This window comes from Chenopodium album, chromosome 2 (assembly GCF_948465745.1).
Source record: "Chenopodium album chromosome 2, dcCheAlbu1.1, whole genome shotgun sequence".
Taxonomy (NCBI): Eukaryota; Viridiplantae; Streptophyta; class Magnoliopsida; order Caryophyllales; family Amaranthaceae; genus Chenopodium; species Chenopodium album.
Window position 1 is genome coordinate 9,327,233 of NC_137835.1, and position 16,474 is coordinate 9,343,706.

At 33.5% G+C, this 16,474-nt stretch overlaps 2 protein-coding genes across 2 annotated transcripts; both read left to right on the forward strand.

Moving 5' to 3' along the window:
* Positions 1-1,326: 1,326 nt before the first annotated feature.
* On the forward strand, positions 1,327-10,033 carry LOC145595459 (SPX domain-containing membrane protein At4g22990-like). Its single transcript, XM_081651875.1, has 11 exons — positions 1,327-1,603; positions 2,900-2,962; positions 3,877-3,997; positions 4,096-4,407; positions 4,511-4,615; positions 4,704-5,161; positions 5,310-5,605; positions 6,121-6,326; positions 7,744-7,934; positions 8,321-8,454; positions 9,518-10,033. Exons 2-11 carry the CDS (start codon positions 2,910-2,912, stop codon positions 9,754-9,756), a joined length of 2,115 nt encoding a protein of 704 aa, XP_081508001.1. The 5' UTR covers positions 1,327-1,603; positions 2,900-2,909; the 3' UTR covers positions 9,757-10,033.
* Positions 10,034-11,922: 1,889 nt separating this feature from the next.
* LOC145595465 (protein HOTHEAD-like) lies at positions 11,923-15,910 on the forward strand. The gene is made up of 6 exons (XM_081651887.1): positions 11,923-12,042; positions 12,409-12,529; positions 13,681-14,322; positions 14,459-14,850; positions 14,934-15,499; positions 15,587-15,910. Exons 2-6 carry the CDS (start codon positions 12,439-12,441, stop codon positions 15,639-15,641), a joined length of 1,746 nt encoding a protein of 581 aa, XP_081508013.1. The 5' UTR covers positions 11,923-12,042; positions 12,409-12,438; the 3' UTR covers positions 15,642-15,910.
* The last annotated feature ends 564 nt before the right edge of the window (positions 15,911-16,474 follow it).

Here is a 16,474-nt window from a genome sequence, read left to right on the forward strand (position 1 = left end):
ATGTTAAGATTGTAATTAATTAATTTAAACCTTATTTGGTAATAATTCCTCAAATTAAATGAGGGCAAAGTTTTTCTTGTGTCCTAATAATTTAGGATGGACCTTTCATTGCTTGCAATATGTCACAAGTTGTAGCCACAAAATAATTGGTTGCTGCATTCATGCTCAAGAAGCTTAGTGTCCCACTCCAACACCTAACCTTTGGAATCTTAAGGAATTGACATGAAACACGGAATCATGGAGCTGATTCCAAGCGGCTTCATTTTATCTCTAGGGTTTAATCTTTGTTCTGTTTTATGCACTACATATTATACGTATGATAATCATTTTATAAATGTAAAATGATTGCTCTGTAGATTTTTGAATGATGAGAGAATAGGGTGAATAACTTGTAAAGAAAACAATTTTCCTAATATAAAAGTACCTACTTAAAAAAAATTAAAAATTATATTTAGGTGATCCATCCTTTAATTTGATTATTGGGCCAAATATTGGTGTAACTCTCACATAGACGAATCAATTATAACTAAGTCGAGTTCGATTGGGCCAAGTAGGGTAAAGTATAGTTTGAGGTTAAGTCATATCAGTGGCCAAATTGATTGAAATATGAGGCGGATCACATTTAGGTTAAGGGTTAAGTTGATTCGGGTCTAAATTAGGTTTGAGTTATGCTAAATCATTATGCTTATACAAATTGAAATCTAGATAGGAATAATATTGAATTGACTGTCGATATATGATTTTTTTTAAACTTATCTAATCTTAAGTATTAGACTTATTAGTTATGATAGATTCTTGTAATATAATAAGATATAATAAGTCTAGATTAGTTCAAAGTAGATTCAAATAAGATAACACTACATACAAGTTTAGATATGCAAAAATCAGGTTGAACGCACTCTCATACGTTATACAGTCTCAATTCTAATTTAAATCATCAAATAAAAAAAAAAATTGTGTTTTGCGCATCCATACCAAATTCATACTTGTAAACCATTCATTTAATTGCACCTTTAATACAGATCTAAATAATTCAAATTTAAAATTCAATAAACACTAGATCAAATCATATGAAATCACCAAAAAAAATAAAATCAAACAATAAGAAAATTGTACAAGATCCACATGTATTAAGCTTTGAATACCATAACATGGCATCACTCTCATCACACCTTATATGATCATACCTCACAAATACGTAGTATACTATACTCCAAAAATGTCTATTTACAGAACTTTAGCAACTTTCATTAAATAAACTTTACAAAAAAAAAAAAAAAAAAAAACAAATTAGTATTAGACTATTAGTAGTATAATTTCATCATACATTCATATACTTATCTTGGCGGCAGCTTCTCCAATTTTCTCTCTCCTCCTTTCAGTTACATGATTGATACGGAAGTAGTACTACTCACTATAAAAAAGCAACAGAAATAAAGCGACGAATTAACACATCCACTTTTTTTTAATCGCCGTCTTCTTTTTTCACTTTCTCTCTCCTCGAATTTGCCGCAAATTCTGCTGATTTTTTCAAAATTTCATCGCAAATCTCTGTTTGTTGATGCTCATCTAATTACGACGCTTCTCGATTCGTTTTCTTCAGGTTTAATTTTGTTTTCTATTTTTCAATTGATTTTTTTTAATGTCAACTTGACTTTTGTAATTGATAAATTGCTTGTTCTTCTTTATAATTTGCATGTTCAGTGTATTAATGGCGTGACAATTGCCTGTTTTTTATTTAATTATTTATTAATTATTGATTTTATAATGATTATTTGTATTTTTGTGGTTTTGATTAGTCGAATATGACTTTTTTTTAATTGAGTTTTAAAGGTTTATTAAATTATTGATTTGATTGGAAATGAAGAGCTGAATTATTCTTGCTCAGTTCGGACTCGTCCGATAGTAGTTGAATTTATTGCGATTGTTTGTTTATATGATCGTGGTAGGTTTACTGTTGTTGAATTATTAATTTAGGAATTTATGACAAAATCACGTGTGTTTGTACCAGTGTTTCAGTTTTAAAAGGGCTACGTATATCATTTTCCGTATATTACACTACGATAGATTGGTAATTCTAATTAAGTTGTTGTATGTAAATTTGAATTGATTGAATAATTGGGTTATTGATTGTAAAGAAATTCGCTACAACTTCCAGTTGTCTATTTTTCGGGTTGTTCTGTTATATTAATATATTCTGGGGAGAACGGATCTTTTGAAGAGATGGGACATCAGAATGGGTTGCCGTGTTTTGTTTGATAAGGGGATGGGGGGTATATGATTACGTAGGCATTGATGAAAATTATGAGATTTCGTCATTATATTCGTTGAAGAACAGTCAATTTTCATATTTTTGTGATAATTGTTAGTATATTGATAAGAAGTTAGAAGGATGGACTTGATGAGGATACTGTCATTCGTGGCGAATTCAACAAAACTTTGATGGACATATTTGGAGACCTCTTCACCCCAAAAACAAGAAAAAAATTATTGAAAAGAATAAAAAATGTGTTTTTGCTGTTATATTTTAAGCATTTTATGATGTTTTCAACCAGTTGAAGATAATGGTGCCTAATCTCAATTGACATAGTTACTTAATGATGCATGGCAACTAAGTTGTTGACAATTGACAGATTCAGGGTAAGACATGATTTAAAATGGTGAGAGATGTGGCATTAATTTACAAAAACAGTTTTTTGTTTAATTAGTGAGAGTGTAAAGTTATCATCTCTCTATTAGGCTGCGTCGTTAAGGGAGCAAAGGTGTTTATGATTTGGTCAGTAGTTTAGCAGCCAATAACATCTTTACATTTGGTATATTTGTAGAGTTTTGAAAGTAGCTGGTTTGAATTTGCATTTTACCAAAGGACTGATCGATTGTATCTTTTGCTGTTTATCAGATCATTCACGATGGTTGCTTTTGGGAAGAAGTTAAAAGAAAGGCAACTTCAAGAATGGGAAGGGTATGTTACGTTTGTGATTCGAATTTTCGGCTTTTTTTAACATTGCTATACTTTCGTGTTTCTAGTTTTCTAATTCTTGATAAGTATAGCTTGTAGTTTTTGTATCCAACAAAGAAATTACTTTATGTGTTGAAATTTGCTGTCTGATCAGAGTGATATAACACTTTTAAATGATAAAATAAGGGGCAAGGATAGCCAAGGAATGTAAATACTAACAAGACATATATTCACTGAATGATTAGTTTTTTTTTTTTGGATGGTGTTGTTAAAGTTAAAACCATTGTTAAATTAACTCTCATGAAAAGATGCAAAAGAAGATTACGACTTTAGTAAAAGTCAGGAACTGTGTGTACTTTTATGTTATACTGTATGTATTAGCTTTTTTTTTTTCTCCTTAAAAACATGGTATATGTATTAGCTGCAGAATGAGAAAGAGATTTGTGGTATCAGGTATGATATACTTGTGCTGGGGCTGTTAGTGTCATAGTATTTTGCATCTAACACCTTCTAAAGGTTCTTGAACTTACCAAGACTTAGATGTTAGGCCGCAAACTATCCGCATTATCCACAAAAGTGGTTCTACGACCGTTACTGCTATCACGACCTTATTCAAGATTTGAAACCATGAGTATTATGATGAATGACACTTTTGTTCAGGTGTTTTACAGACACAGAGGTGCTACTTTGTGCAACTAAAGTATGGAATCTAATTACAATTTTTATTGCATTTTTCTCATCGATTTTATGTAGACACACAATGACACAATCAGTGGAAGGTATTTGGTTGCATTACTGATTCTATATGGACATGATGTTTGACGCCTTATTTTGTTGTCGTGCCAATGTTGATGGTCATTTAGCTACTTCTGTTCTAGTAGATTTTTATCTATTTGAGGGTGTACTATTTGTTTCAGGTATTATATTGACTACAAATTAATGAAGAAGAAAGTCAAGCAATATGCTCAACATATAAAGAATGGAACATTGGACAAACGACAGGTGTTGAAAGACTTCTCAAGAATGCTAGATATTCAGGTAAGGAAATAATGTTTTTGATTGTTCTTAGATTGATGGTTGAGTTTCAATTTGAACTTCTGTAGTAATATCATCATATACTATGATGTGATGTGTAGATCGAAAAAATTGTCCTCTTCCTTTTGGAACAACAAGGGCTACTCGCTGGGAGGTTGGCCAAGCTTGGTGAGCAGCATAACTCTCCTGATCAACAGTCTGACATAGCAACGATATGTCAATTACGGGAAGCATATAGAGAAGTTGGGCTGGATCTATTAAAACTTCTTTACTTTGTTGAGATTAATGCGATAGGTCTTCGTAAGATTCTTAAGAAGTTTGATAAACGATTTGGATATAGTTTCACTAATTACTATGTCAAAACACGTGCTAATCATCCTTATTCCCAGCTCCAGCAAGTGTTCAAGCATGTGGTGAGTTTACTAAGTCTGATAAAAACTTTTATGTCAGTCTTCAAATCACACGGGGATCTTAATTTGAGCATTTTTTACTTACATGATTTTTCATTACGAGCAGGGAATAGGAGCAGTAGTGGGAGCTATTACTCGCAATCTTGGAGACCTGCAGGAGCGTCAAGGAAGCTATGCTTCAATTTATGATCAGCCCGCTTTTCCCCTTCAGGTTGCTTTTTAATTTTTGGCTAAATTGAATGCTTCTGCTATTTCAATCTGTTGAGCATTCCTTGCTAATTCACTAAAATGTTATGCAGGATCCTGTAATTGATTCGATTAAATCAGCTGTAGATAGGTTGGGCTACTCAACGAATTTCCTTCACTTCATGGCACAACATGCCCTTATCATGCAGGAGGAGATATTACCAAGTCCAGTTGAGGAGCAAATAGATGACAAAAGATACAATTATATGTCACTTATTTTGAACTTAGCGAACACATTTTTATATATGATCAATACATATATTATTGTTCCAACTGCCGATGATTACTCCATGAGCCTTGGAGCTGCTGCAACCGTCTGTGGTATTGTTATTGGGGCAATGGCTATTGCACAAGTCTTTTCTTCTGTGTATTTTAGTGCCTGGTCTAACAGATCATACTTCAGACCTCTTGTATTCAGCAGCATCGTTCTTTTTGTGGGAAACGTCATGTATGCAATGGCTTATGATTTCAACTCTATATGGATTCTCTTGATTGGTCGTATTTTCTGTGGGTATGTTGAGATTGTCTCTCTACTTGGATATTACCAGAATAATGTCTTATTCTGCATTCGTTTTACGTTTTATTGCTTTCTTTGTTGGCAAGTGTCTTTTGTTGGGAACAACGATTTGAATGGCTTAGCAAAATTATTTATTTTTCAGATTGGGTTCTTCTAGAGCAGTTAACCGGCGCTACATCAGTGATTGTGTGCCTCTTAAGATTAGAATGCAAGCATCAGCTGGTTTCGTCAGTGCAAGTGCTCTTGGAATGGCATGTGGTCCTGCTCTTGCTGGCTTACTTCAAACAAATTTCAAGCTTTTTAACTGGACCTTCAACCAGGATACTCTGCCTGGTTGGATTATGGCAGTCGCCTGGCTACTCTATTTAGTTTGGCTGTGGATTGCATTTAAAGAACCTGCACACGAGGACGACCATGTGGAACAACAATCTACAACAGGTATGCTTTTTATAGGACTCAGGGACGAATTAGAAAGAAAATCACTATAAACTCTAGAGACTTATGATAATTGGTTTGAATCTTGCAAAATTGTAGTTGCTGATTTGAGCTGTGTAGTTTGATGATGCTGAACTAGTGACTATACATCAGTGTTTTTATATGGAAAATATTATGATGCCATTCTTGTTGGTTTCCTTTTCCATATTTGAAACTCCCCTGTTTCATTGACTAGACTTGGCAATGTGTGAAATTAACATTAAATTCAAATACCAATGAGAACTCCATTGCTAAGAGAGCATAAATTCACAATTTTTTTTCTTTAATTTTTTTCACATTATTACTATTCCTTAATTTGGATAAAATAGTAGTTTTCCCTTGCTGAAATAGAACTACGTTGGAGCTATGTATCTGCTGGTTGGTTCTTATGTTGACTGCATTTATATTATTATGATATTGTACTTTTATATTGTTGAGAAAGTTAAAGTATTAAGCAGCCAAGCCATTTCCTTTGACAGAAACAAAGCAGAGTGATGTTATGGAGAGAGGTGTTAAGCAACCTTTGCTTTTGACATCAGAACAGAATGGAGGGAATTCAGAAGAAAAGGTACGGGATGATGATGATGATGGTGATGCAGATGAGAGTGAAGAAGCTCCTGAAGATTCCCGTGAGCCAGTCACTTCAATTGCAGCTGCTTACAGATTGCTCACACCTTCTATTAAGGTATGCAATCAAATGGTTACCAGAACTTCTATACCTTTGCCATACAGTGTACAGTGTTCAGCTTGGACTGTGTTTTATTTAATGGAGAAAGTTGCTGGAACATGATATTTTCATGGTCCTCATGGATGACTTGACTACTGAATACTGACATTATGATATGTAGCTCAATTTACTTGGTATAATTTTTGATAGTGCTAATGAGCTGATTAATGCAAATTCATTGCATATATCAATTTGTCAACATCACATTGCTTTTAGTACTCTAAATTTAAATGGTTCAGTTTTAATATCTTATGACTGTCTGAGTGAATTGATGTCCTCCAGGTTTCATGTTTAAATTAAAGGCATTTACAGTTATAATCTGGTTGGGTAGGCCTAGGTCTTTTGTGCTGTTAACTAAAGGAAAATCATTCTGATATTTATTATAAGCTTATAGCTGGGTCAACCGGCTAAAGATGATTAAAAATGTTGTCATCAAGACTTAAAAAATATAGCAAATACTGGGCCAAAAATCTTTAGAACTTTCTCACTGCAAGTGCTGATGATGGAAATAGAGTTTTGCTTGTGATGAGATTGATGAGTAAAAATGTGCCTTGAAGTGTATTTCATTCTAAGTTGAAGAAACTTGGTTCTTCGGTTATTATGGTGATGGTCAAACATCCCAGAAGCCTTTTACTGGTAGATATAATGGCTAGATATGTCTTTATATAAGACAGGCATCTGTAACATCTAATATATTTTTTTATTGCACATTTAACATAGAAATTTAAGTTACAGTGTTATCTAATGTTCCACCTTCAGGATTCAGGAAGCCATATAGGAACTAGTTAAACACAGTAATATAAGAAGCTTCTGTTTCTGATATGGGGGTTGACAATATCACAATTCACAATTCCTTTTATTTGTTTCTTTTCTGGGTGATCTCTACATTCAGGAAGAAAATAAAGATTTTTTGAGTCCATTTGATTACCTATTTCCCCCTGTTTGTGACCATCATGATTATATGAGAAAACAAATATGAAGGGATGAAATTTCTATTTTAGTTACAGAGTTTATTATAATAATTTATTTCAATCCTTGTTGATTCATTGTTTAATTCTCCATGAAAATATTATTAAGTCTTTGAAGTCTGTAGCTCTTTTAAGAAGCATTTTGTGCTTGATTGGTTTCACCATCATCTCCTTTCGTTACATTCTACTTTCCTAACGAAAGAGATCATGGTAGGACGTTTTCGTCAAGTTTTTGTTATTTTTATATGTATATTATATGTTTTTGTAAAAATATTCTAGGATTACATGATCAGTGGTAAATTGTTTATTTATATGAATGGGTGGAGTATATAGAAACTGTAACAACAATCATCTGTCTTAAAGTTTTTCTGTTACTGACTTTGCATTTTCCTTTCTGATGTTTTCAGGTCCAATTATTGATTTATTTTATGCTTAAGTATGCAATGGAGATATTACTTTCAGAATCTAGTGTTGTTACGACATACTACTTTAGTTGGTCTACAAGCTCAGTGTCTATTTTCCTTGCCTGCCTTGGACTGACAGTACTTCCCGTGAATATTATTGTTGGGAGCTACATCAGTAACATGTTTCAGGAGAGGTAATTGTTCTTGATTATCCTCATAATTTGGTATAAAAATATGATGTCTTCCAATGGGAGCACATAAAATTTAGTGTGTTCAAGCTGTCAAATTTTGTTGCCCAAGGAGGATTTAAAAGAGTGGATAAAATTGAGATTAATAAATAAAGTCACCACTTCAACTGGCAGCTTTTCTTAGGTATTCCTTTGTATCGCAAATTGTTCAATAGCTTAAAAAGATTTTTCTATTAGCACGTTGACTTTAAATTAAAATTACCTTTTAAAGAAAGTTAAGATCGAAAGAAGTTTGGAGCAAGTTAGCTGTCTTATTGATAAGCTATTCCTGTTTGCCAGTAGTAGCTGATTTTTTTTTTTATATATATTTTGACACTTGTATCTGGTTGCAGGCAAATTTTATTGGCGTCTGAGATTATGGTTTGCATTGGCATCGTGCTAAGCTTCAACTTAATAATTCCGTATACTGTGCCCCAATATGTCTGTTCAGGCTTGATCATGTTTGTCTCTGCTGAAGTTCTTGAGGGTAAGGTTTCTTATTACTACATATATCCATACAGTAAACTGTACTTTCAATTAGTTTCCTGAATTTTAAGTTTACTGTACTGGAACGGAGAGTTGGCATAACTGACCAGCATCCATGTGGAACCTTATAGATTTAGGAGGGATCTAATAAAGCAAACAGCCTAGGGATTACTGCTATATATGTCACGAATTCTTTTTTTTTTTTTTTTGTTCCTGAACCCTGGGAGTAGTCTATTTTGTGATTTAATGGTTTGGTAGTATTAACATTTTCTCTCCCGATATAATTTGTCTTTTGTTTAAGGAAATTAGGAGGGTATTGTATGCTTGATGTTGAGCTATGAGATGCATGTAGGATTTTAACTGAAACAAGGAGAGTTAACCTTGGTAAATGATACTCCTACTAATGAACACGCAATAATCTGCATGTAGCTTAAGATTATACGATTTTAAACAAATTTATTTCGTTTGACCTTAGGCATCAGTATTCGGTCAGCTTGATATGCCTTAGAATGAACAGCTGTAAATATTTCATAAACTAGTACGAAGTAGTAGATTAGATAGTCATTTTCTGATAAATTGGAAGCATATTGCAAAACCATTTGGCAGTCATTGAAAGTTGTCTTTTTGTGAAATTTTTATGGTGGTAGAGACAGCCTTAACTTTGGCTTAAATGGAGAACTGGGGACCTCTCATATTAATGCTGACTGCTTTTAATTTCCTAAAATGTTGAAATGCAAGCTCATTTTACAATTGGCATTATTTGGTTACTAATTATTCCCTATTGTTCTTGTTAATTACCACTTAGAAACAGGATTTAGTCATCTAGACTTTTAGAATTTGTATAGCTTTTTATTGATTAAGATGTATCCTCTCCTGTTGCTTAATTTTTGCAAGTCTTTTATACTGGATGGAGGTAGAATAACCTGATAAGTTAATATTTTGATGAATCATTGCAAGCTCTTTCTCCCTAACAATTGCTTTTATCTGCCTTTATTTTTGATTTAATTATATTTATAAACTTTCATGGCTTTTCTCTTGAAACTCAATAAACTTTGGATCTTTAGGGGTCAACCTGTCACTCCTCTCTCGGGTTATGTCATCAAGACTCTCACGTGGAACATACAATGGTGGATTATTATCAACGGAAGCTGGAACTCTGGCAAGAGTGGTTGCCGATGGCACAATCACCCTGATCGGGCTCTTGGGTCAAAGTACTCTATTGAATTTGACTCTTCTTCCTTCTCTATTCATCTGCATTGGCTGCATAGTTGCTACTTGCTACACCTACAACTCCCTGTACTGATCGGTCTTTTCAGTAGCAGCACTAGATTATTACAGTCCTAAGCATCTTCTGCATCTGTTCCTAACTCTCAAATTTTTTGGTGGTATTTTAAAAATTTGAATTTTCTCAATTCTTGCTGTATATTGTAGGGCAAGATAGGCCTATTTGTTAGTTTGCCCTCAATTAGCTAATACTTGAGGTGGTTTGCTGTGGGCAGTAATAATGTTTGTAATTCGCCACTTTCTGCATGATTTCTGTGCAGCTTTTTTGAAATTTAATTACATGAAATTTTCCAATATTTGATAACAGTGATGAGTACTTAATAGTACCGTGGGAAATTGGGGTGAATACGCGTATTCTTGATAACTCGTACATGTGTAAATCGTGCAAGTTTCCAATACTTGAAATGTGATGTTAGTTATGTACTTATGTAGCACAGAATCAATGTAGGTTTGTACGAAATTGGGGAAGAACAGTCTTTTTGAGGCTGTACACTTCATGTTCTGTTTAGTGGTTAATCTAGAACTCTACTGTCCTCTGTCTCGACAGCTTAGTGATAGATATGGGCCTGATGGTTGAAACCAGTGCTAGTTTAGTAGAAAAGCATTTGTGTGTACTCGTGGTTGTCTAGCAAATGTACTCGAAGTACCTATTTTTTTAGTGTTGAACGTATATTGATGCAACTATTTTGTAACAGAGGTAAAACTACTTATATTTTATTATTCCCAAAAACAAATAAAATGACGCAATCAGAAAGGGAAAATAAATGTGTTATTCCCGATAACAAATGAGGCAATCAAAAAGGGAAGAAAATTCTATCATACGCTCAAAACTTTACACTTTCTCTTTCAATAGAAAGCTAACTTTAGTTTGGTTCATAACACACATAAATATTGTCTCACAATTAAATTGTTTCTTTTGTTTATAGTTTGGTATATTTTATAATGCACGTTAATTTGATTTTTTTTTTTTTTCTGTTTCTTTTTTTTTTTTTTAATTTGATTTGAGTGGTGTTGATTTACTAGAAAATTTCAATCAAAAAATTTATTTGAATTGGTTGGAATCGAGTTATGAAGAGTTGATCCTAATTTAGGTACAGTTTTGGCATAATTCATAAATGAGTAATAAAGTTAGTTGGGGTTATCCACTCCATGAGATTTTCTTGACATGCCTATTTGTATATAACGCCAGCAACTATAAAATTTGTGAATATCGTGCTCATATACATCCATTTCCAATAATTAATTCACCAAAATTCATCACAATTAATAACTTATAAATATACCTAATTTGGCAGCAAAATTATAAAAACTGACTTTTAGCATATAACAGTATGTATAACATATTAACATTTCCATATTTGTGGCCAATAACTCATATTTAGTTATGCCCTTTGTGTCATTGTGTGATCGAATATAATCATTTGTGATGACTCTAGAGAGGAGGCAAAGAAAAGACTAAAGAAGAAAGAAAATGTTAGATTGATCAAAGATGACAATGATATAGATGGTTTTTCTTCACCCTTGTTTTTGGGTTGGATATAAATACAAACCTCGGGTTAGACATCCTATTCAAGAGAGATCTCACGTTCATTCATGAGGAACAAGTTTTAAACGTTGAACAACTCAAATAGGTCGATTATCTAAACATGATAAGTAATGATGTCTTTTCAAAATAGATTTTTGACCTTCATTAACTAACTGATTAAGTAGTCGATTATCGAATCTATATAGCATATATTTTCGCTGAAAGATATTCACATACTCTGTCATTATTTTTCTTTTCATCACACAATCATCAATTTCTCATACCACTGTGTGAGTTATTTATGGTGTTAGATGTTAATGTTGCTTGAAAACAAAATAGAGATTTACTTCTAAATCTATCTCTTATATTCTAACAAATGCTTACAAGTTACAAGTGTTGCAACATAAAGTTAACCCAATTTAAGTACACTGCAAAATTTGTACTTTCTCAGTGTCAAATACTTGAGTAGTAAAATATTTATTCCAGATACCTTGTACTCAAACCTAAACTACCAAGTACAAACTTAACAATTAATGTCTCCAAAATTAGTTGCAACAATCAATTTTAATCCACCACCTAAGCATTAAGCATTGCTCTTTCTCTCTCTCCTATCAACCTCTAAAATTGTGACTCTTTGAGAGGGACAAAAACTAAAAAAGAGAGAGGGAGTGTGTATGTTTGTTCAAATATTTTGCTAATTCTACTCTCTCTATCTCACCAAAAAAAAAAAAAAAAAAAAAATCCTTGAAATTCGATCGGTATCCATATACTCCACGTTGTGTAAGTTGTCACACTTACTAAAAATATTTTATATATTCACGCATAAATATGTTGTGAATTTTTTTCTAAATTACAAGTGTTATAATATAGTTTCGAAATATTTGCCTTAAATTTTTGGGAGGGTTTTTAAAACTTTGGTATATATATTTATATATATTTTGCATCATCTTTGTAGTGGGGTAGTATTTTTAGGCGTCCAAATTGATCGTTAATTAGTTACTATATTTGGACTGTCTAGTTATATTTTATTCATAGTGTATTCTTCTCGTAGTATATAATAAGTTCAGTTATTAGTCATGCAATTTAAGTAATATACACTAAAAACTTCTAATTCTTGTTAGTTGATTTCGAGTGTTACTATTATAGATAAAGTTGCTTGAAAAGATTTTAACAAAAATGAGTAAGTCAGTTGGAAGGCTAATTGGGTGGTGGAGAGTGTTGGTTGCTGCTTCTTTCTTCTTTCATGGCCTTTCTTCTTCTGATAAAGGTAATTTTTATTCTTTTTCTCCTAATTAACTAGCTTTTTGAATGTACATGCATGCACGTTATAGTCTGTTTATTCTCTCTGTTTCTATAAAAGATAATCCCCGTCAATTTAGGAACTAACTGTAAAGATGAAGCAGTAAACTAATTCTCTAATTAATAAGGGTTTTACTTTAGTTGAAGTGTTAAAGGAGCTTAATATAATTAAAGTACGTGCTTATTGACTTATCTTATTTTTTTATTTTTTAATTTTAATAATGTGGATTAGGTCAATTAAGAAGATTATACTCCACAAATTGAACTTTAATATTTTTTTTTTTCTTTTTCTTAACAAGATCAAGATTTACAATTTATATTGGGAAATTCTAAATAGTACCCATTTATCTTTTCTACTTGTACATAGTACATTAGTACACAAAATCAATTTTTTTTATTTTACATTGTATTAAGTTTTATTGATATGTATGATTGAGTACAAAGTATTAAGATAATTTTTAAGGAGTATTAAATAACGAAAAAACAAGTGTCATGAAATTAAATTTGAGATGGAGTGAGTGTATACTATTTATTGCTTATACAAATAAAAAGTTAGTCTAACACAAATTTAATTGAGATTTGAACCTTAGATCCCATATATCGATGGCCTTACTTTAATTGTAAAACACAATAATACTCTACTATAAGCATTAGTACAACCTTGAAGGTTGCCTTAATGCTCCTCCCTCCCATTTGCACGAGTATGACATATAAACAAGCGTACACCATTTAAAATTTAGTTGACATCGCAACTTTTTTGGAAAAATATTGTCTTTTGTAATGAAGAACTCAACCACTTTACATAAGTATATACTAGCAAATTTTAATTTGTAATTAGTGTAGCCAAAAGCAGTTAGAAGATTTAGAACGACTTTAGTAAGGTTCTTTACATAATGTAAAACTAGTAATAGCATTAAATGATATTCAAGCTTTTCAAAGGAATCATGTTACCTTTTTATTTTTTATTTTTTATTTAAGCAAGAGGCATAATTAGTCTAATACATTATACATGTACATATAAATATAAAATGGTGTAATCATGTAACGCTAAACATTATGAACCCAAATGCAACATCTTATTGACATTTTTAATTTTTTTTGACGTGATTTTGGTGGCAGCTCCCAACTATAGCTTTGTCCATAATGCAACAACAGCACCAACAACCTCCTATTACGACTACATAATTGTTGGGGGCGGGACGGCCGGGTGTCCCTTAGCTGCAACGTTATCTCATAACGCGACCGTGTTACTCCTAGAGCGAGGGGGCTCACCGTATGGAAACTCGAACATAACCCTACTCTCCTCATTTGGGTCCGCCCTCTCGGACCTCTCCCCAACTTCCCCGTCCCAACGATTTATATCTGAGGACGGGGTTATTAATGCAAGGGCCCGTGTCCTAGGGGGCGGGTCCTGCCTCAATGCCGGATTCTACACCCGTGCAGGATCCGGCTATGTGCGAGACGTGGGGTGGGACTCACGTCTCGTAAACGAGTCGTACCATTGGGTTGAGGACGTGGTGGCGTTTGAGCCCCCAATGAGGGAATGGCAAACAGCCGTTAGGGATGGTCTACTACAAGCTGGAATAGTCCCTAATAATGGGTTCACTTATGATCATATTAATGGGACTAAAGTTGGTGGGACCATCTTTGATAGAGAAGGTAATAGGCATACTGCCGCTAATTTGTTGGGGTATGCCAATCCCCAAGGAATTAATGTGCTCTTACATGCTACTGTCCACAAGATCTTGTTCAAAACAAAAGGTACCAAATATACGTCACTTTTTTTTCTTTTTTTTTTTCACGCTTGTCAATGTGCTAATTTAAGAACATAGTTATTTTTAGTATGTAATTACTAAATGTATTTTCACGACAAAATATTTTAACGATGGATGGATAGGGGTGGCGAGGCCACAAGCCCACGGGGTGCGATTTGTAGATGCACAAGGGGTACGACACACGGCCTACTTAAAGTCCGGGTCTAAAAGTGAAGTTATAATTTCAGCTGGAGCATTAGGAAGTCCACAATTGCTAATGCTAAGTGGAGTTGGCCCAGCAGATCATCTTAAGTCCCACAATATTAGCCTAGTTTTGGATCAGCCCATGGTTGGGCAGGGTATGAGAGACAATCCAATGAATGCAATTTACATCCCTTCTCCTCTTCCTGTGGAGGTCTCCCTCATCCAAGTCGTCGGCATCACCCCCTTTGGCAGCTACATTGAGGCTGCTAGCGGCGAGAACTTTGGTGGCAGCAACACCCACCCTAGAGACTTTGGCATGCTCTCTCCAAAGGTGCGCAATATATTCTATATCTAAATACAAGTACAAATCAAGTTTTATCTAACATTGTTGATATGACGTGTTACATGTTACAGATTGGTCAACTATCAGTAATACCACCAAAGCAAAGAACCCCAGAAGCATTAGCCGAGGCCATAGAGCAAATGTCTAACCTACCAGACATAGCCTTCCAAGGCGGGTTCATACTTGAAAAAATAATGGGTCCAATATCAACAGGTCACCTCGAGCTTCAAAGTCTCAACCCAAACGACAACCCATCAGTAACCTTCAACTACTTCCAAGAACCCGAGGACCTACAAAGGTGTGTGCAAGGGCTCCAAACCATTGAAAAAGTGATAGAATCTCAACCATTTTCTAAGTTCAAGTATCAAGGTATATCAGTTCATACACTCCTCAATATGACTGCTAGCACCCCTGTAAACTTGCTGCCTCACCACGCCAACGTATCAACCTCGCTCGAGCAGTTCTGCAAGGACACAGTCATGACTATCTGGCATTACCATGGAGGTTGTCTGGTTGGAAGAGTGGTGGATTCGGATTATAAGGTTATCGGAATTGATTCATTACGAGTGATTGATGGATCAACCTTTTATTACTCCCCTGGGACTAATCCTCAGGCTACTGTTATGATGCTTGGAAGGTAATTTAATATTAATTCACTAATTACATACAAATAATATCATCATGTTATTAAGAGTAGTATACTAATGATATGTTGACATTGCAGGTACATGGGAGTAAGGATATTAAGAGACAGATTAGAGAGCCAAGGGAAAAAATGAGCTTGAAAATCATTAATAAAGATCAATGATCATGGATGATTATTACAAGATGATGCAGTTTTATTTTCTTTTAAAAAAAAATCCCAATTTGTTGTTCTCAAAACAAATTTTGAGATCTTAAATTGTTACTGTAATAATTGTATCACATTTTCTCTTATTCTTCGAAAAGTATCATATCTATGCTATAAAATTTGTAATATTTAGCATTATCAGCAACTTCCAACTTTGTTCAATCTAATGAGAATACGAAGTATCTAATTTAATTCTAACATTAAAAATATTTTAAAGCACACAATCTTTCTCTTGCTAGAACTCTTCTAACTCAAAGCCAAAGAGACATGTACCAATAGTTTCTAAATTTCCTGTAAATAATGAGAATACAAGTAACCCCTGACAAATCTAATAACACCCTACAAGTAACCCCTGCCGCATCACGTGGCTAACCGCATACAAAAATTTGTATTTTAAAAAATAATTTAAAGTTCAAATAATAAAATTCAAAAAAGGATTTGTTTCCAAAAAAAAAAAAAAAAAAAGAATACAAAGAGAGTATCCCTCAAAAAAAAAAAAAAAAAGATATATATTGTATAGGAATGTACTAGTATAAGGTTTATTAATGATTTATTTTAGGAAAAATAGGTATTATAATAAACAAAAAAAGAATTTGGTTTTAAAAATTCAATCTTTAAAATCTGCTGCAAGCCCCCGACAGTCCGAGTTCGTGAGTTCTGGTCTGTAGGGATCGGAAAGAGGTCACTATGACACCCACTATGTCACACAACCAAAACAATCAACCAAAATTCAATCCAATCAAACCAAGTACTCACACAACC

Coding starts and splice junctions, on each gene's coding strand:
- LOC145595465 (XM_081651887.1), top strand. CDS start 12,439: ATGAGTAAGTCAGTTGGAAGGCTAATTGGGTGGTGGAGAGTGTTGGTT. Junction 12,530..13,680: donor CCTTTCTTCTTCTGATAAAG/GTAATTTTTATT, acceptor TTTTGGTGGCAG/CTCCCAACTATAGCTTTGTC. Junction 14,323..14,458: donor GATCTTGTTCAAAACAAAAG/GTACCAAATATA, acceptor ATGGATGGATAG/GGGTGGCGAGGCCACAAGCC.
- LOC145595459 (XM_081651875.1), top strand. CDS start 2,910: ATGGTTGCTTTTGGGAAGAAGTTAAAAGAAAGGCAACTTCAAGAATGG. Junction 4,408..4,510: donor AGCAAGTGTTCAAGCATGTG/GTGAGTTTACTA, acceptor CATTACGAGCAG/GGAATAGGAGCAGTAGTGGG. Junction 6,327..7,743: donor TGCTCACACCTTCTATTAAG/GTATGCAATCAA, acceptor TGATGTTTTCAG/GTCCAATTATTGATTTATTT.